General features: G+C 31.4%; 2 protein-coding genes across 3 annotated transcripts in view; both read left to right on the top strand.

Moving 5' to 3' along the window:
- The window catches only part of LOC144853836 (uncharacterized), a 185,563-nt gene that overhangs the window by 13,142 nt on the left and 150,433 nt on the right, over window positions 1-21,988 (top strand). The gene's annotated exons all lie outside the window — the stretch shown is intronic.
- LOC144854623 (uncharacterized) lies at window positions 779-6,033 on the top strand. Its single transcript, XM_078712557.1, has 8 exons — window positions 779-907; window positions 1,154-1,243; window positions 1,608-2,157; window positions 2,610-2,948; window positions 3,369-3,407; window positions 3,649-4,062; window positions 4,504-4,606; window positions 5,899-6,033. The coding sequence occupies exons 3-7, from the start codon at window positions 1,623-1,625 to the stop codon at window positions 4,563-4,565; spliced, it is 1,389 nt and encodes a 462-aa protein (XP_078568683.1). The 5' UTR covers window positions 779-907; window positions 1,154-1,243; window positions 1,608-1,622; the 3' UTR covers window positions 4,566-4,606; window positions 5,899-6,033.

The following is a 21,988-nucleotide window of genomic DNA, read 5'->3' as shown; positions in this document are numbered from 1 at the left end:
AACTTTCACAATTATTTATAAACTGGTGATCCAGTATGATTTTGTATAAAGAATATCTTCCTAACGTTTTCTGTCAATCCGTCATGATTTTGGTCTTCTAGTTTGTTCTTCATTGGTATAAAAGATGCCTGTCTATTAAAATATGGATAAACAAAAGATCATTTCATATAGTATTAAACAACTGATGAATGAAACAGCAGGCAAAACTGTTTGTGAACATGTATGATGGTAGGATACATACTAATGATATACATACATGTAATTATTAAAATAATTGTTATTTACAGTGTAAAGAATATTAATTTAAGCAATATTGCTACAGTAGTTATTATTGTGATATGAATTTTTGCCTGGAAAAGATGATATGATGAATAACACGTCTTAGCTATAAATAATATACTGTAGTTGTAAAATGAAAGAATCTAGAGCAAAGAACATGTGAGGCGTCAAATCTCAATTATTGGAGTATAACCTATATTGGACTCTGTGTTTATGCTGTATTTTGTGTTTAGGGATTGTTATAGATAAGACAAGTATTTCTTACTTCAAATTTTTTGATCCCTGAAACTATAAAGCTCCATCTACACTATCAAACTAGTTTGACAAAAAAAGTGTGATGTGCCCAAATATGGTAGTGATATGCTCAAATATGGTAGTGATATGACATCATCATGTCCATATATGTTTACATTTTTTTGTCACATAAAGTTTGATAGTGTAGACAGGGCTTTAGTTAGTGTTGTTAATTTCTTGATTTAAGACAAACAAATTTTGTATTTTAGTTGTTTATGTTCACTGTAGACTTGATCTATTGTGGTAACGACAGCTGATTTTGATCATGTTCATTAAATAAAAAATATATGCAAAGAAACATTATATTGGCCTGTATCCAGAGGGGTGCGTAAAGGTGTGTATAATATTTAATTATACTTTGATAAAGTTTTACAGAAGTGTATATTGTGTTTAGTTGCATTTACCTTTGGTTTATTTATTTGTCTTTTTATGTGTTTAACAAATGTTGTTAATTTTTCAATTGAAAAGGCTACCAATCAAGACTGATTGTTGAAGGTATATGATATATGACGCTGTATAATGAGCGTTGATACTTTGCAAAACAAATACCTTATATACTAATGTACTATTGATCTTTTAGAGCAGCGTTGCAGAATGCTAGGCCAGGGAGATGGGAAAGGTGGCTCATTATAAAACAATGGTTCTTTTGTAGGAAAGCGTACAGTACCAGGTAATCTATAAATTACCTAGAAAAAAACTCTAGCAGGAAGTCTGTAATATACTTTAATAGATTGAGTGCAGTATACAGTCTATCAATTCTTTAAATTTTACAGTAATTTTATTCATTGGTTGAGCATTATTATTTTCAGTTTGAAAAGAAATGATCAGGATTGTAAATGTGAAGTACTGTTCTGTGAAAAAAATTGTAAAATATAGTACTGACATGTAAAAGAAAGGGAAAAAGAACTCTTGTTAATTAGATTTGCTTGAAAATCATGGCTTTTCGTGATCTAGAGGGATGGGATGCCTTGTAATTTTTTTAGAAAATTCACAAGTTTAATTATTATCTAGTAAACCTACTATTGATTTTTTAGACTGGTACTGCTGAAATGGCAGAAGGTGATGCTGGAAAGGAGAAGTTCTCTGATTTGAAAGCTGATCTTGGTAAACACTATGAAGGTAACAAATACTTATGGTTGCGGTTTGTCTTGTTTGATGAGTTAGCTTTAGCAGACATTACCTGTAAAGATAATGGGGCTAACGATCTACTCAATGCACTACAAGACAAAGGTTTTATTACTCCTACTAAAGTTCAGCTTCTTCTCGAGATTGCCATATTGACCGAATTGAAGGAGGCTGTAGATATTGTAATTCAGTATATGAAAGATAACAATGTGGAGAGTAGAGATGAAAACAAATTGTCACCTTACAGAGGAAAATTGTTTAAGGCGTTAAGACAAGTTGACCCAGATGCATTCAAGGGTGTTATTTCTTACTATAAGCTAAAAGATTTAGATTGTCAAAATATTTGGGACACAGTACTAAAACTGGAAATTAGCGGAGAGTTAGCAGATGAACCAGACAAAATATCCAGGTTTGCCTGTCGCCTTGGACAACGTGCAAAGAACATATTGTTAGATAGAGGTATGCATAAGTTGCTTAAGTTTTTAATTGGTTGGGTACAGTATCAATTGTAAATTACCAAAGCAAATAATATAAATTTGTTAATAAGTTCAGAACTTACACAGAATAATAATAATCTTTTGTAAAAGTTATTGAGAGGATTAGGGTTATTACAAAAGGTATTTAGTTAGTTTTTATCATAATTTTTGTCTGGAGGAAATAAGAGAGCTAAGTGCATGACAGGATAAATGTGATTTATAATTAGATCAGCTAGAAATTTAAATATAGGCATGTTCTCTGAATAGTGTTAAAATATTCTCCTTGTTAATTTCATGGGAAATTGTCTCCTTATTAGGAATTTCCCCTGAATATTGGTGTCCCAAAAGAGGAGTCCTACTAGATATTTCACTTCACTTCTGTAATATTTTTTTTATATGTATTATAACAAACTTTTTGTTCTTTTTCTTTAAAAGATGTAAAACTTAAAATTAAAGTGAAGTCCAAGTGTATTCTCAGTCCGCTTAATGGATGTGTGGAGGCTGTTGAGCAACAGAACAAATTAAAAAAAAGTATATTGTCCTCATTTAAGTTTAATGGATTGGGAATCAAGGATCCAAAAGCATCGTTGTCTTTTTGTCTGTGTACAAATAATCAAAAAGCTTTAAAAAAATTGTTGAGAATTCATCTGAATGACAAATTAATCAAAGGTTTAGCTGACATTTTAGTACCAGCCAATCGACAGAAATTTTTAGAAGACTGGGCAACCGAAATTGATTTAAAGGAATACAAAACTGCTTTAAAGGAGTTAGAAGGTAAAAGTTGAATTGACTAATTTGTTTGTGGACACTATTTGCAACATTATTTCAAAGATAAACCAAAAAGGGATTAGTAATTTTATTAAATTGAAACAGGAACAATCTGATATGTCATTACTCTTTATTTGTATTGAGTTGTACTGTTACACCAAAACCAGTCCTGTGTACTTGTTTTACTTGTTTTGCATGTTTTGGTGGACCATTATGGCTCTTAAAACCAGTTCAGGCAGATGAATTTTGGGCACCGCCAAGTTAGTTGGGCTAGGATAAAATCAGCGGTAGGAATGTTTTTGGCTGCCAAATTGTGTCCAGGCTTTACTGGTATTATTAAACCATAGTATGCTAATCTATTGTTAGTTTACCTACTGTTCTTTCACAGATATTTATAATAATAATCAATATCTATTTATTTTACAGGTGCTTCTTCATCGAGCACTGAACAGGAAAGAAGTGATGGTAAATTTGTTTGTGATCATTTTATTAGAGAAAAGAAGCAGTTTAATTATAACAAAAAAGAATTTATCTCTGTACAATTGAGTCTGCCCAAGACAAACCAGATTTACTGTGGGGCTAATTTATTCAAATGTGACTCATTGTAATGAACATCTTTAAATTGTATTGATGTTGTGGTAATTATATGCATTCTTAATGAGCTCTAACACAATTTAAATATATTTACAATTTATTTTTTATTTAGGTGTGCAATTATTAGTAACTCTTGTTAAGAACAAAAGTTCATCATCAGTCCATGACAGTGAGCAACCACATGCATTGGAACTTCTCTTTAAAGCAATGAGAAAACAGGAAGAACTAAGTAGAAGAATTGTCAAAGAAATTCATGAAATAATGGAACAGCTCACTATTTATTTTGATGGAATGCATTTACAATTTGAGAAAGTAGTAACTGGGTGTATAGCATTATATGTAGTGTCACATGACTCTGAAGCATTGGAAAAGCTATGGAAAATGTATTGCAATAAAACACTTCATAAAGATTTAGCCCGAATATTAGTGGTAGATGAAGACCAGAAAGACCAACTTGGTGAATTGGTTAACATTACTATCAATGAACACGATTACAACAGTGCCTTGAGAAAATTAAAAGAATTTGGTAAGAAATTTATGATTTGTAGTTTGTATTGACTATCGTACAGAAAGACCTGGGTTTAATTCAGTCTACTGAGCTGTAAATGAGTACTTAGTTGGAGGATACTAGGGAGGATAATGTGGTGTTGAAAGGAACAAGGACTCACCTTTACCTTTTATGAAAGTTAAATTTTACTTTAAATTACTGAACTGTACACAAGAACAAACACAAACTGAAAACAAGAGGGTTAGGCCCAAAGTTGTCATACTGAAAACCATCAGTTTTAAGCCAGCCCAAGAGTGTCAATGTATGAAAAATCACAATAGTGGGTTTTGTTAATCAACAAACCATCCACCTTTGAAATACATTATTGTTATAGTTATATATACCTATAACTAAATATTAAAATTAAGACAAAATGTTTGATTCACTTCACTTTAAACTGCCATGGAACTCAAATTTCAGATTTTAGAGGATTCAGACATTGTAGCTGGTACATCAACAGAGATATTGCCAACCAGTATTAAAATAGAGCATGGATCAGAAGGACATGTCAAATCAGAAACAGGTAAAAATATACTGTAAATGAAATGTTTGATTGATTTCCAACCTAATATTTAACAATAGAACATTAATTACCAAAAGAAAAAATACATATATTTTACATAAAGATGAAACGTCAAAACAGAGATCTTTAAGCCCAGATCCAGGTATGTTGTTGTCTTATGTTATTATGAGGTTGATTTTAGCCAATTCTAAGTTAATACTGTATACTAAATTTTCTCTATTTTCTTAGGCAAAGACCAATACATTTTTAAATTCATCGTTTGTTATTTTCCCTAGATTATGGGAGCAACTTCCCAATGAAATTAAACAATGTGCTACAATTTCAGACTTTAAAGCCCAACTCATCAAACATTTGATCTCAAAATATTAAGTTGTAATTGTTTATATTGTTTATTCAATGCAGCTTATTTTTAATTGGTGTATCTCATTATAACTTTGTTTTGTTTTGTTTTATTTTGACTTAATTTGTGCTACTTAGTTTTGTTATTTTTGTATTTTATAAGTAATGATGGAGTAAGAGCAGTTTTCTGTTTGGGCTCATGCCTATTACTTGCTCCTGGCAAGATGAATTGTAAAATGTACTTTATGAACTTTTGCCGAATAAATATTATTATTATTATTATTATTATTATTATCTTCACCTCCTATTTTTTTTTATTTGTTTATTTGGATTAAAATTATACTAAAGGAACTAAGTAAGATTTATTCATTTCCAATTATCTAGCAAAGTGATAGACCCCATACATGTAAATAGATAGAATTATAAACTACTTTGATAAAAAAATATTTTTTTATTGTCAAAACTTAAACTGGATATCATTGAATTTGACGATCATGTGACATTATTTATAGGAAAAACAAAATCATTCATGCTTTTTTGTTCCTAAATTCTACATTTTCTATTTAAATACAAATAATTACTATAGTGTATAGTCATCATCATCATGTCTTTAGGTGTGTCAAATACATTATTAATATATATTTTAAACAAGGTACTTTTTGTTCAATTTATCTATTTCTTTACAGCAGCAACACATGTTAAATAGTTTGATAGGCCTGTAATACCATTTTAAAACAATGTTAGAAATATACCTTGAGTGTCTCCATGTTCTCACTGATTACAATTGGTATCTTATTAGGAATCCATTATCTTAGGATTGTACCGTCTAATTTTGTTTAGAAATAGAACCAAATTATGTTATACATACTTAAAATCAATAAGCTATGCCTAATAAAACATCGTAAATTACTGTAGTTATGTATGATACAGTTATATAAGTTTATTCTTTGCAGACGAACACAAAACAATGGCAGATTCAAAAATGTCCGACAATTTTCGAGATCTAAAAGCTGATCTTAGTCGATGCTTTGACGGTGATAGATACCTATGGATAAGATTCCTACTATTTGATGTCTTAAGTATCGGTGACCTTAAAAACCCACTTTCCATTGGAAACGATTTGCTGAATGCACTTGAAGATAAAGGTTTAATCACACCAAATAATGTTAACCTTCTCCTAGAAGTTACGAAAACATCTGAAACGACACAGGCCAAAGATCTTGTATCAAAGTATATGAGAGACAACAACGTTCAGGATAGACGTACTACTAGCAAAACTAAGTTGTCACCTTACAGAAAGCGACTGTTTAAGACCCTAAAACAAGTTGACCCAGACGCATTTAATAATGTTGCTTCTTTCTACGGGTTAAGAAAATATAAATTCTCCAATATTTGGGATGCAGTTCTAAAACTGGAGATTGAGGAAGAATTAGCAGATGATTCAGAAAAAATAAAAAAGTTTGCTAGTCGTCTAGGCAAAAGAGCAAGAAACACACTACTTGTTAAAGGTATGTTTAATTTTTTCCGGAGTTAATTGTAATTAAATGTAGTTAAATAGTAATTTTAATCCGATCATTGATGGGTCAATTGCAATCAATAAATTGTTAATGTATTAACTGATTGTTTATTTTATAGTCAATAGTAAGAAGGACGAGAATGAGACTGCGTCATCAAGTCAAGAATGTGAACCAAGTGAATGTAAATTATTCACAAAGTAAATAAGATAATGGTATGGTAGGGAGAAAACCATAAGAAGGGTAAACAAGAAGATTTATAATATGATTAATAATATTTTGTGACGATGATTATAATGACAGTATTATTCCAACAATGTAGGTTAATGTAATAATGTGTTGATGAATAATGGAAATTTAGAGTGGGTTGTTAATAGTACGACAGCTGAGTATAGGTCAAAAAAACTATTGTGATGCTTTAATGTATTTATGTTCATTAAATTCTTAATCTTCGTTTGAAAGTTATGATTTCAATAATCAAAATAATATTAATCGATTACAAAGTTACAGTAACATGTTTCTATTTTTTTAATCAATATATTAGATTTCTCGATGGATGATTTTAGACACTTAATTGCGGACTTTGCAAGATGGTTTGATTCTCGTGGATTCCTTAACAGTCTAAAAGTTCTATTCATAGAAATGTTAGGTGATATCGAAGCGTTGAAAAGAGCCAACGGTACAACCGAGCTGTTAGCTCTTTTAATGGGGCCTGGGCTATTAAGTAAAAAAAACCTTTCTGTCCTCTATGACACAATAAAGGTAACTAAAGAATTTACCTTTGAGTCAAGCATCACAAAGAAACTTAATCCTTTTACAAATATCAGGGAACGTGAGGTAGTATCATTTTCACAACATACCATTAGTATTTTTGATCTGGGAAAGTCTCTTAGTGATAAGGATATAAAGGATCTTGATGGACGATACAACTTTCCTGTTGTTAAGATGTATACAGATAAATGGAGTTTGATTTTGGATTTTGAACATCGAGGGTTGTTGAGTGAAGACAATATCACGTATCTTAAGAATTTCAACAAGTAAAATATTAAAATGAAGTTGAATTATTAGTTTAATGTAGGTCATGTATGACAACCAATAGTTGTGATAAATTGATGATTATAATAGTTAATAATGAGATTATTTTTGGTTTTTAAAACTGTGAGAATTTTACATACTTTTCCTATTGAGTTTATGACAATTATATGCAAAAAATATCAATAGGCGTATACTATTACTCGAGGTAAATACATGATATTCTTCACAGATTTTGTTTTTGTTGTGGTTTTGTTTTTCACTGATGCTGTTGATTTTAAGATACCATATTATTGGAAGAAAACAATTATTAAAGTAGTTTTGTAGTTTTGAAATAAATGTTTGTGATAGAAATTAAATATGTGGTGTTTTTTTTTTCTTAAGCATTGTTATTCTTTTATTTTAGACACAAACAGTCCATTGTACAAACAGTATACTAATATACATGAATGAATATCATTAATTAATAATACTTGTATATGTGTGCATGCATATGGACTAGGCATAGATGACTTTACTTTATTTATGTACTGTAGTACCAAAGGACAACCGATATTATTTGTCTATGGTAGTACATACTACCACTAGAATGGAATAGCCTTATTAAAATATTCATATTAGTGGTAGTGGTAGTACGATCACTTTTCATGTACGGGATTTTCCATCCAGTGTAATTATAGCTTTGAAAAAAACCCATAATTTATAAAAATATAACAATGTTATGATAATTATTCATCGCGTTAGAAGTGGGAGTAACGCTAATTACCGTTCTGTCAACTTGTATGAGGTATATTCCATAATACTCTTGAATACTGTAGATTCTGTGCAGCAGCCATGTAAGTTTATAGTAACTTTTATGTCTGTTCTTAGTTCCTAGTTCCTTATTCAAATTCAATTAAAGGGACAGTCACAAATATTTTAAAAAACAGAATTTAATACGTAATAATTGTCTAATTGAATTGTTATTGCATCAACATGTTAGCCTTGACCTCCTCTACTTCTTCCGGTCAAAGTTCAATAACATTTATGCATTTACGCCCTCTACGGCGAATAAGTAAGCTTAGAACGTTATAACACTATTACGTATTAAAATCTGTTTTTTAAAACATTTGTGACTGTCCCTTTAATTGAATTTGAATAAGGAACTAGGAACTAAGAACTAGTAACCAACGTCACAGACATGTTACCTTTCACAATTATTTATAAATTGGTGATCCAGTATGATTTTGTATAAAGAATATCTTCCTAACGTTTTGTTATTCCGTCATGATGCTTTCAAAGATTTGTTTCCAATTTTCGGTTTAGGGCAGGATGGTTTGTTATTAATATTATTGTTATTTTTTTCCTTTTAACTCTTTATTTATTTGGTTCATCCAGTTTTTTGGTCTTCTGGTTTGTTCTTCAAAGATCCCTGTCTATTAAAATATGGATAAATAAAAGATCATTTCATATAGTATTAAACGGTTGATGAATGAATCAAAAGGCAAAACTGTTTGTGAACATGTATGATGGTAGGATACAATACTAATGATATACATACATATAATTATTATTTACAGTGTAAAGAATACTAATTGAAGCAATATTGCTACAGTAGTTATTATTGTGATATCAATTTTTGCCTGGAAAAGTTGATATGATGAAAAAAACATCTTAGCTATAGAAAGAATCTAGAGCAAAGTATATGTGAGGCGTCAAAACTCCAATATTGGAGTATAACCTTATTAAAGGAAGGCGAGTCTCTGTTTTATGTTGTATTTTGTGTGTAGGGATTGGTATAAATACAAGACAAGTATTTTTAGTCGCGACTCTACAGCTCACTATGTCGGTCGGTCGGTAAACACTAACTTTATATGGCCTTGTCTTGATATCAGTTTCATCTAGCTAAGTCAATTTTTTACAGTATATTCCTTATGGCCAGGAATTAATGTGGTTATGTTTTCACTGTGCGCAATCAGAAATTACGCGGTCTACGCACGATTTAACGAAATCACGTTTGTAATCATATCTTCACAACCATGAATCACAATTAAATAAAATTTGGTACTCATAAATTTCAGGTAATATTTCATCATATGGCAATACAATTACGTGCACAGCGCATATAACGCATGCGTACGCGCGCTTAAAATTGTCAAAATTTATTTTCGATGAAATTAGAGTACGTTTCAGCCAATTTTAAGCGTTTAAAAAATTGCCATGAGTGCGCAGATTTTCGCACGCACACTGCTCGTTAAACCTCAATATGTACTCTTTTTGCCCGATTTCTGTTTTACAACATTTCTAATATCATCAAGAATCTCCATGTAGGGCTTTCTCTTTCCAGCCCTTGGTTTTCTCCTCTTGACACCTCTTCTGATAATCTATAAGAGTTCCTTTTTCATCGAAAACCTTCTCCTTTAAAGCAAATTGCAGCATCCACTGTAGTATTTTTACTCTACTCAACAGCTCACTATGTCGGTCGGTTGGTCGATCGGTAAACACTAACTCAAATTTGAGCACGCGACTGCAGCCATTTATATGGCCTTGTTTACTTCTAATTTTTCGATCACTGAAACTAATAGTTATACTAATTTAAATTTGTATATTTAAATTTTGAATTGTTTATGTTGCCAGGAAATCATTAATTATAATCATAAATATTGTTTCATGAATCAGGCAGGTATGAATTGATGAGGGAAAGCAGATTCTGGTGCAGATACCCTAATATTATTTCACTTCACTTATAAAAAATAATGCTTAAAATGTAATTAGGTGATCATTTAGAATAAAATGATCACCTATTGTTATTGTACAAAATCTTTATTATTAGGTGATCATTTAGAATAAAATGATCACCTATTGTTATTGTATGAAATCTTTATTAGGTGATCATTTAGAATAAAATGATCACCTATTGTTATTGTACAAAATCTTTATTATTAGGTGATCATTTAGAATAAAATGATCACCTATTGTTATTGTACAAAATCTTTATTATTATTAGGTGATCATTTAGAATAAAATGATCACCTATTGTTATTGTACAAAATCTTTATTGTTATTATTCTTCTTTCTGTACACTTTTGTTTAACAAATATCTCAAAAAGTTGAATGGCAATGATCACAAAAATTTCACAATGTCTTTTAAATACTTTAACTTAGCCATAATAAGCTTTTCAGCGTGATCACTCAACCGTGACGTCATTAATACGCGATTTTGTGAAATCACACTATCAATCATATCTCCATAACTCTTTATCACATATCAATAAAATTCACTATACGTAAACTTCAGGTGAAGGATAAAAATATTAACAAATAAAAACTTACATTTTTCAAGGTCATGCACGTGAAATTGCGCGTTAAAAATTTAAAAAGCTCCAAATTAAGTTTTGATCAATTTAGAGCATGAGTTAGGCCATTTGCGTGTTTCAAAAAATTACTGCGCAAAAATGCGTTTTTGCGTGCGCAATTCTTAAAATGCGTAAAAAATATGAATTTTTTTTACAAATCGTATTCTACTCACCATCCTTAGTACATTCACCAAATTTGAATCTGTTCCGACTTAAAATAACGCTATACGAGCAGGTTAAAAATGACAAAATGCGCACATTAATTGTACAAAAGTGCTAAAAATAGTAAAAAATAAGGCCTTTTTAAAATTAATATAACTCTTCAGAATGCACGATGACCCCCAATTTTTTTAACTTATTCTGGAAGCCAATGAGTTGTAGATATAAATGTATATACACATTAGACGTACAAAATGGTATGACGTCATCATTTGGCCACATGAATTTTTAAAATAGGGTTTTTTCCCCTTTTGTAATGGACCACCATATTCAACAGAGCGCAACTCGCTTATCTGTGATCGATTTTCTTTAAATTTTTAATATATTCTACCTCAACCAATTATGTTACTTATGAGTTGCCAATATTTTTATTTGGATGATGTCATCACGTCTTAAAATTTAAATAACGGTGGTTACGTAATTTTACCTACAAGGTATACTTGAATACCTTACAGCTCTTCTGAATTAAAGTTGACCTTGATGTTTATAACTTATTATGAGAGCTGGTGAAATGTAGATATGAATTATTATAAAAATTAAGCCTATCGGATGTTGTGACGTTATCATATGGCCAGTTGAAGTTAAAAAGTAGTTTTTTCATCTCTTTCGTCAAAGTTATACAATTTTTAAAGAGCGCGCACCGCCCTTCTACGTGCCAAATTTTCTTCCAATTGTTATATTTTATTGCTCAATTCATTATCTTTCGATATTGTTATCCACAAGTTTATTTTGATAATGTCATCAGTGCCGAAAAATTAGAACATGATGTGTGTCCGTAATTTCACCAATGCTACACTGTATATAGATATACAGTATATACTGTACATAATGTATATGGCATATAATAGGCACAGCACTATAGTATAACCGTATAATAGGATGGCATGCATCAACATTTTATGATTGTATTTTAACATACGTGCATGTTTAAAAAATATTAATGTCAATAAAATTATAAAAATGATCACCTATAATTCGTCAAAGTGACGAATTAAATTCTAGTTGTTATTATTATTATTATTAGGTGATCATTTAGAATAAAATGATCACCTATTGTTATTGTACAAAATCTTTATTATTGTTATTATTAGTTATCCGCACTATGGCGGATAACTCCTTGTAACTGTCCTGTTTCATCATCTTATTTTTTTTGGTTATCCGCACTTGGCGGATAACCCCTTGTTATTGTCAGGATCTTTTTTTTTTTTTTTTTCTTTCTTATTCTTCTTTCTTTCCCAGAATTTTGTTGCGCGTGTATCTCTAAATCTTCTCAACATAACAGTGTATAACTTTATCAAAAGATTGACCTCTATCTGAAGATGTCGTAATAAGGTTTTCAATCCCGTGCAAGTGGCGCAGCGTAAGTTACGCGCAATTTTAGGAATTTCGCGTATTTAACATAGGTTAAAAACCAAAAGTCATTTTGTATTGACACTTGGTGAAAATTTAAGTCATATCAAGGGCAAACTTTCTATGGATTAAAAATTGCATGTTTCACACAAAGTTACACGCGCACGCGCGTTTAAAATTTCAAAGTGCGAAAAATCAATTTCTAATCAACTTTCTATGCGTTTCATGTCATTTTGAGCATGTAAAAAATTCCCACGCGCGCGCAAATTTTTACGCGCGCGGTGCGCACGTAGCGTTAAAACATGCTTTTTTCGCGTGATTTATGTTTTTCCAGCCATTTCTAATAATTTTACCAACTTTTAAACAATTTCGACTTAAAATCACGTCATACGAGCACGTGGAATTAGATAATTTACGCGCGTTTTTGATGAAAAAGTTCAAAAATTCGTCAAAATTATGCCTTTTTTTAAACAGTCATAGATTCTAAACTACATGGTTAATTTTATTTTTTATTACATATTCTGAAAGTAGATGAGTTGTAGATATCAATCATGCATCGATATGGCTAACCCGACATTGTGACGTCATTGTATGGCCACTCGAATATAAAATAGTGGATTTTTGTCTCTTTCGTCATAGCTCATCACATTTAATAGAGCGCATCTCCACTTATCGGTATTCCATTTCCCGTTATTTTTTTATATTGTCTAGGTCAATCAATTACCTTTCGCATGATTTACCAGTTTTTAAAATTGTGATGACGTCATCATGTTCAAAAGCGTCAATAACTTTGGTCACTTTTTTTCATCTATTCTGCACTGAATGTAGTACGTATACAATATAGTGTTATGCTTAATATTTCTGTATTCTGTAGACGTGACACAAAATAGAGAGCACACTAAAATTGTTCCAATGGCATAATCGTTTTTCTGTGCGCAATATTCTAACGTATGACGTGCACGTGCAGTTTGCGTGGCGGATAACCCGAATTCGTCAAAGTGACGAGTTCAAATCTAGTTAGTTATCCGCATTCAGCGGATAACTCCTTGTAACTGTCCTGTTTCATCATCTTTTTTTTTTTTTTTTTCTGTATTATTCTTCTTTCTTTCTGTCATTTTTGTGCAGAGCGTATCTCTCTAAAACTTGTAAAGTTAACATTTCATAACTTTGTCAACATGTGGGCATTCACTTGAAGTTGTGCTTTTTTATTTTTGAATGACTTCAGAGTTGCGCAACATGACTTACGCGCGTTTTAACGAATTTCGCGTATTTAACATAAATCGAAAACCATATAACATTTTAAATTGAAACTTAGTAAAAGTTTAATTTATATCTTGCGCTAACTGACTGTGAAAAAAAAATGGCATGTTTCACACAAAGTTACGCGCGCACGCGCGTTTAAAATTTTAAAGTGCGAAAAAATAATTTCTAATCAACTTTCTACGCGTTTCATGTTATTTTAAGCATGTCAAAAATTACCACGCGCGCGCAATTTTTTACGCGCGCGGTGCGCACGTAGCGTTGATAACATACTTTTCCCGCATGATTTATGTTTTTCAAGCCTTTTATAGTACTTTTACCAACTTTTAAACAATTTCGACTTAAAATTACGTCATACGAGCACGTCGAATTGGATAATTTGCGCGCGTTTTTGATGAAAAAGTTCAAAAATTCGTCAAAATGATGCATTTTTTTAAACCGTCGTAGCTTCTAAACTAAACGGTAAAAATTATTTTTATTACATATTCTGGAAGTTAATGAGTTGTAGATATCGGATCATGCATTAATATGGCTAACCGGACATTGTGACGTCATCGTATGGCCACGCGAATATAAAATATAGGATTTTTGTATCTTTCATCATAGCTCATCACATTTAATAGAGCGCATCTCCAATTATCTGTTTTCCATTTTCACCCCGATTTTTATATTATCTAGGTCAATCAACTATCTTTCACATGAGTTAAAAATATTTTAATTTTTATGACGTCATCATGTCTAAAAATGAAAATAACGTGGGTCACTTATTTTCATCTTTACAGTAAATTTCAATCTTTTATAGCTCGTCAGAATAAAACGTGATAATCATTATTAAAACGTTTTCTGGAAGCTATTGGATTGTAGATACGAATTCATGTAAACATTTTGCCAATCGGATGTTGTGACGTCATCATATGGCCAGTTGAATAAAAAAAGTCGTATTTTCATATTTTGCGTAATAGTTCATCACATTTAAAAGGGCGCGCATCTATATTTTACGTATTCAAATTTCTTCTACACGGTAATATGTGGTTGCTGAGATAATGTCCTTCCGAAATTGCTATCTTAGTGTTTCATTTTGATACCGTCGCCATGTTGAAAATAAGAATAAACGGGGGGTCCCGTAATTTCACCTATTCTACACTGTATGTAACATGTATACAGATTATACCGTTTGCACTGTATATACTATATGACGCAAAATTGACAGAATTCAGCACTAACAGCATATGATATTCTTCAGTTCAGGTCATAATGCCATAATCTTTTTCCGTGTGCAAAATTCCAACGTATGACGTGCGCGTGGCGTTTGTCGTGCGGATAACTAACTCGTCAAAGTGACGAGTTTCATGTCTAGTTGGTTTTCCGCAACGAAGTTGCAGGAAAACCTCTTGTGATTGTACGAAATCATCATCATCAACAACTTTTTATTAGTTATCCGCTTAGTAGCGGATAACTCCTTGTAACTGTCCTGTTTCATCATCTTTTTTTTTTTTCTGTATTCTTCTTTCTTTCTGTCATTTTTGTGTCACGCGTAACTCAAAAACGTGTAAACATAACATTTTATAACTTTGTCAACATGTGGGCGTTCACGTGAAGTTGTGCACCCGCTATTGTGAATGACGTCAGAGTTGCGCAACGTGACTTACGCGCGTTTTTATGAATTTCGCGTATTTAACATAGATCGAAAACCATATAACATTTTAATTTGAAACTTAGAAAAAGTTTAAGTTATATCTTGCGCTAACTGACTGTGAGGAAAAAATGGCATGTTTTACACGAAGTTACGCGCGCACGCGCGTTTAAAATTTCAAAATGCGAAAAATCAATTTCTAATCAACTTTCTACGTGTTTTATGTCATTTTGAGCATGTCAAAAATTCCCACACGCGCGCATATTTTTATGCGCGCGGTGCGCACGTAGCGTTAAAAACAATTTTTTCCGCGTGATTTATGTTTTTCCAGCCTTTTCTAGTAATTTTACCAACTTTTAAACAATTTCGACTTAAAATTAACGTCATACCAGCACGTCGAATTGGATAATTTACGTACGTTTTTGATGAAAAAGTTCAAAAATTCCTTAAAATTTGTCAAAATTATACCTTTTTTAAAACAGTCGTAGTTTCTAAACTAAACGGTAAAAGTTATTTTTATTACGTATTCTGGAAGATGATGAGTTGTAGATATCGTATCATGCATCAATATTGCTAACAGGACATTGTGACGTCATCGTATGGCCATGCGAATATAAAATATAGGATTTTTGTATCTTTTGTCATAGAGCATCACATTTAATAGAGCGCATCTTCGCTTATCCGTTTTTCATTTTAACCCAGATTTTGATATTTTTTAGGTCAATCAACTACCTTTCGCATGGGTTAAAAATATTTTAATTTTTTTGACGTCATCATGTCTAAAAATGTAAATAACGTGGGTCACTTATTTTCATCTTTACAGTAACTTTCAATCTGTTATAGTTCGTCAGAATAAAAAGCGGTAATCATGATTAAAACGTTTTCTGGAAGCTATTGTATTGTAAATACGAATTCATATCAACATTTTTCCAATCCGACGTTGTGACGTCATCATATGGCCAGTTGAACAAAAAAAATTGTATTTTCATCTTTTGCGTCATAGTTCATCACATTTAAAAGAGCGCGCATCTATATTTTACGTATTCAAATTTCTTCTACATGTTAATATGTTGTTGCTGAGATAATATCCTTCCGAAATTGGTATTTTAGTGTTTCATTTTGATACCGTCGCCATGTTAAAAAATGGAATAAATGGCGGGTCCCGCAATTTCACCTATTCTACACTGTATGTAATATGTATTCAGATTATACCGTTTATACTGTATATACTATATGACACAAAATTGACAGAATTCAGCACTAACAACATATCATATTCTTCAGATCAGGTCATAATGCCATAATCTTTTTCTGGGTGCAAAATTCTAACGTATGACGTGCACGTGGCGTTTGTCGTGCGGATAACTAACTCGTCAAAGTGACGAGTTTCATGTCTAGTTTATCTTCTTTCTTTCTGTATGATTTTTGTGTATCGCTTTTCTCTGAAACTTGCAAACATAACATTTTGTGAACTATGTTAACATTTTGACATTTATGTAACGTCGTCAAGCGAAGCTTTTCATGATGTTTACAATTGCGCAACGTGACGTACGCGCGATTTAACGATTTTCTCGTATTTAACATAGGTCAAAAACCAAATAACATTTTATATTGAAACTTTGCACAAATTTAATTTATATCATGCGCTAACTTTCTGTCGAACCAAAATTGCGTGTTTTACACAAAGTTACGCGCGCACGCGCATTTAAAATTTCAAAATGCGCTAAATTATTTTCTAATCAAGTTTCTACGCGTTTCATGTCGTTTTAAGCATGTAAAAAATTCCCACGCGTGCGCAAATTTTTACGTGTGCGGTGCGCACGTAGCATTAAAAACATATTTTTTTCGCGTGATTTATGTTTTTCCAGCCTTTTCTAGTAATTTTACCAACTTTTAAACAATTTCGACTTAAAGTAACGTCATACGAGCACGTGGAATTGGACAATTTGCGCGAGTTTTTGTTGAAAAAGTTAAAAAAATTGTCAAAATTATGCCTTTTTTTAAACAGTCGTAATTTCTAAACTGCACGGTCAACTTTTTGTGGATGACATTTTCTGGAAGTTAATGAGTTGTAGATATCGGATCATATATTAATATGGCTAACCGGACATTGTGACGTCATCGTATGGCCACGCTAATATAAAATTTAGGATTTTTGTATCTTTCGTCATAGCTCATCACATTTAATAGAGCGCATCTCCACTTATCCGTTTTCCATTTTCACCCAAATTTTGATATTGTCTAGGTCAATCAACTGTCTTTCGCATGAATTATAAATATTTTAATTTTTTTGACGTCATCATTCCTAAAAATTTAAATTACGTGTGGCATTAATTTCATCTTTACAGTAAATTTTAATCTGTTAAAGCTCGTAAGAATAAAATTTGATAATCACGATTAAAACGTTTTCTGGAAGCTATTGGATTTTAGATACGAAATCATGTGAAAATTTTGCCAATCGGATGTTGTGACGTCATCATATGGCCAGTTAAATGAAAAAAGTCGTATTTTCATCTTTTGCGTCATAATTCATTGCATTTAAAAGAGCGCGCATCAATATTTCACGTATTCAAATTTCTTTTGCACGTTAATATGTTGTTGCTGAGATAATATCCTTCCGAAATTGCTATCTTTGTATTTCATTTTGATGCCGTCGCCATGTTAAAAATTGCAATAAATAGCGGGTCCCGTAATTTCACCTATTCTACACTGTATGTGATATGGATACAGATTATACTGTGTATACTATATATGAATCAAAATAATAGAATTCAGCAATAAAAACATATCATATTCTTCAGTTCAGGTCATAATGCCAACGTGGACACTTCCTTTTGTCCTCAACCTATCCCCTTAATGTTCGGTACGGTAAGGTACGTCGTTACACGTTCATGTTGCACCACTTGCGCGGCGGAAAACCAAACTCGTCAAAGTGACGAGTTACATGTCTAGTTCTGTATTATTCTTCTTTCTTTCTGTCATTTTTGTGCAGAGCGTATCTCTAAAACGTGTAAAGTTAACATTTTATAACTTTGTCAACATATGGGCAATCACGTGAAGTTGTGCTTTCCTATAATTGAATGACGTCAGAGTTGCGCAACATGACTTACGCGCGTTTTTATGAATTTCGCGTATTTAACATAGATCGAAAACCATATAACAATTTAAATTGAAACTTAGCAAAAGTCTAATTTATATCGTGCGCTAACTTTTTATGCACTAAAAATGGCATGTTTTACACGAAGTTACGCGCGCACACGCGTTTAAAATTTTACAATGCGAAAAATCAATTTCTAATCAACTTTCTACGCGTTTCATGTCATTTTGAGCATGTCAAAAATTCCCACACGTGCGCAAATTTTTACGCGCGTGGTGCACACGTAGCGTTAAAAACGTCATTTTTTCGAGTGATTTATGTTTTTCCAGCCTTTTCTAGTAATTTTACCAACTTTTAAACAATTTCGACTTTAAATTACGTCATACGAGCACGTAGAATATGATAATTTGCGCGCTTTTTTGATAAAAAACTTCAAAAATTCGTCAAAATTAAGCCTTTTTTTAAACAATCGTAGTTTTTAAACTAAACGGTAAAAATTATTTTTATTAAACCTTCTGGAAGTTGATGAGTTGTAGATATCAGATCATGCATTAATTTGGCTAACTGGACATTGTGACGTCATCGTATGGCCACGCGAATATGAAATTTAGGATTTTTGTATCTTTCGTCATAACTCCTCACATTTAATAGAGCGCATCTCCACATATCCGTTTTCCATTTTCACCCCGATTTTGATATTGTCTAGGTCAATGAACTATCTTTAGCATGAGTTAAAAATATTTTAATTTTTATGACGTCATCATGCCTAAAAATTTAAATTACGTGTGGCATTAATTTCATCTTTACAGTAAATTTCAATCTGTTATAGCTCGTAAGAATAAAATGTGATAATCACGATTAAAACGTTTTCTTGAAGCTATTGGATTGTAGATACAAAATCATGTGAAAATTTTGCCAATCGGATGTGGTGACGTCATCATATGGCCAGTTAAATAAAAAAAGTCGTATTTTCATATTTTACGTCATAGTTCATTACATTTAAAAGAGCGCGCATTAATATTTCACCTATTCAAATTTCTTCTACACGTTAATATGTTGTTGCTGAGATAATTTCCTTCCAAAATTGCTACCTTCGCGTTTCATTTTAAAACCATCAACATGTTAAAAATTGCAATAAATAGCGGGTCCCGTAATTTCCCCTATTCTACACTGTATGTGATATGTATACAGATTACACTGTGTATACTATATATGAATCAAAATAATAGAATTCAGCAACAACAACATATCATAGTCTTCAGTTCAGGTCATAATGCCATAATCTTTTTCCGTGTGCAATATTCCAACGTATGGCGTGCACGTGGCGTTTGTCGTGCGGATAACTAACTCGTCAAAGTGACGAGTTTCATGTCTAGTTATTAGGTGATCATTTAGAATAAAATGATCACCTATTGTTATTGTACAAAATCTTTATTATTGTTATTAGGTGATCATTTAGAATAAAATGATCACCTATTGTTATTGTATGAAATCTTTATTGTTATTATTATTAGGTGATCATTTAGAATAAAATGATCACCTATTGTTATTGTACAAAATCTTTATTATTATTAGGTGATCATTTAGAATAAAATGATCACCTATTGTTATTGTACAAAATATTATTATTATTCTTCTTTCTGTACACTTTTGTTTAGCAATTATCTCAAAAAGTTGAATAACAATGATCACAAAAATTTCACAATGTCTTTCAAATACTTTAACTTAGCCATAATAAGCTTTTCAGCGTGATCACTCAACCGTGACGTCATTAATACGCGATTTTGTGAAATCACACTATCAATCATATCTCCATAACTCTTTATCACATATCAATAAAATTCACTATACGTAAACTTCAGGTGAAGGATAAAAATATTAACAAATAAAAACTTACATTTTTCAAGGTCATGCACGTGAAATTGCGCGTTAAAAATTTAAAAAGCTCCAAATTAAGTTTTGATCAATTTAGAGCATGAGTTAGGCCATTTGCGTGTTTCAAAAAATTACTGCGCAAAAATGCGTTTTTGCGTGCGCAATTCTTAAAATGCGTAAAAAATATGAATTTTTTTTACAAATCGTATTCTACTCACCATCCTTAGTACATTCACCAAATTTGAGTCTGTTCCGACTTAAAATAACGCTATACGAGCAAGTTAAAAATGACAAAATGCGCACATTAATTGTACAAAAGTGCTAAAAATGGTAAAAAATAAGGCCTTTTTAAAATTAATATAACTCTTCAGAATGCACGATGACCCCCAATTTTTTTAACCTATTCTGGAAGCCAATGAGTTGTAGATATAAATGTATATACACATTAGACGTACAAAATGGTATGACGTCATCATTTGGCCACATTAATTTTTAAAATAGGGTTTTTTCCCATTTTGTAATGGACCACCATATTCAACAGAGCGCAACTCGCTTATCTGTGATCGATTTTCTTTAAATTTTTAATATATTCTACCTCAACCAATTATGTTACTTATGAGTTGCCAATATTTTCATTTGGATGATGTCATCACGTCTTAAAATTTAAATAACGGTGGTTACGTAATTTCACCTACAAGGTATACTTGAATACCTTACAGCTCTTCTGAATTAAAGTTGACCTTGATGTTTATAACTTATTATGAGAGCTGGTGAAATGTAGATATGAATTATTATAAAAATTAAGCCTATCGGATGTTGTGACGTTATCATATGGCCAGTTGAAGTTAAAAAGTATTTTTTTCATCTCTTTCGTCAAAGTTATACAATTTTTAAAGAGCGCGCACCGCCCTTCTACGTGCCAAATTTTCTTCCAATTGTTATATTTTATTGCTCAATTCATTATCTTTCGATATTGTAATCCACAAGTTTATTTTGATAATGTCATCAGTGCCGAAAAATTAGAACATGATGTGTGTCCGTAATTTCACCAATGCTACACTGTATATAGATATACAGTATATACTGTACATAATGTATATGGCATATAATAGGCACAGCACTATAGTATAACCGTATAATAGGATGGCATACATCAACATTTTCTGATTGTATTTTAAAATACGTGCATGTTTAAAAAATATTAATGTCAATAAAATAATAAAAATGATCACCTATAATTCGTCAAAGTGACGAATTAAATTCTAGTTAGGTGATCATTTAGAATAAAATGATCACCTATTGTTATTGTACAAAATCTTTATTATTGTTATTATTATTATTCTTTCTGTACACTTTTGTTTAGCAATTATCTCAAAAAGTTGAATAACAATGATCACAAAAATTTCACAATGTCTTTCAAATACTTTAACTTAGCCATAATAAGCTTTTCAGCGTGATCACTCAACCGTGACGTCATTAATACGCGATTTTGTGAAATCACACTATCAATCATATCTCCATAACTCTTTATCACATATCAATAAAATTCACTATACGTAAACTTCAGGTGAAGGATAAAAATATTAACAAATAAAAACTTACATTTTTCAAGGTCATGCACGTGAAATTGCGCGTTAAAAATTTAAAAAGCTCCAAATTAAGTTTTGATCAATTTAGAGCATGAGTTAGGCCATTTGCGTGTTTCAAAAAATTACTGCGCAAAAATGC

This window comes from Antedon bifida, chromosome 10 (assembly GCF_963402885.1).
Source record: "Antedon bifida chromosome 10, ecAntBifi1.1, whole genome shotgun sequence".
In the NCBI taxonomy this organism is placed as follows: domain Eukaryota; kingdom Metazoa; phylum Echinodermata; class Crinoidea; order Comatulida; family Antedonidae; genus Antedon; species Antedon bifida.
Note: the sequence above shows the minus strand (reverse complement) of the source record. Positions and strands in the feature narration are given on the sequence as shown.

Bases quoted from the DNA above. Each gene is read 5' to 3' on its own strand.
- LOC144854623 (XM_078712557.1), top strand. From the start codon at position 1,623: ATGGCAGAAGGTGATGCTGGAAAGGAGAAGTTCTCTGATTTGAAAGCT. The intron at 2,949-3,368 runs GTAAAAGTTGAA...TTTATTTTACAG, and splicing joins TGCTTTAAAGGAGTTAGAAG to GTGCTTCTTCATCGAGCACT. The intron at 4,063-4,503 runs GTAAGAAATTTA...CTCAAATTTCAG, and splicing joins GAGAAAATTAAAAGAATTTG to ATTTTAGAGGATTCAGACAT.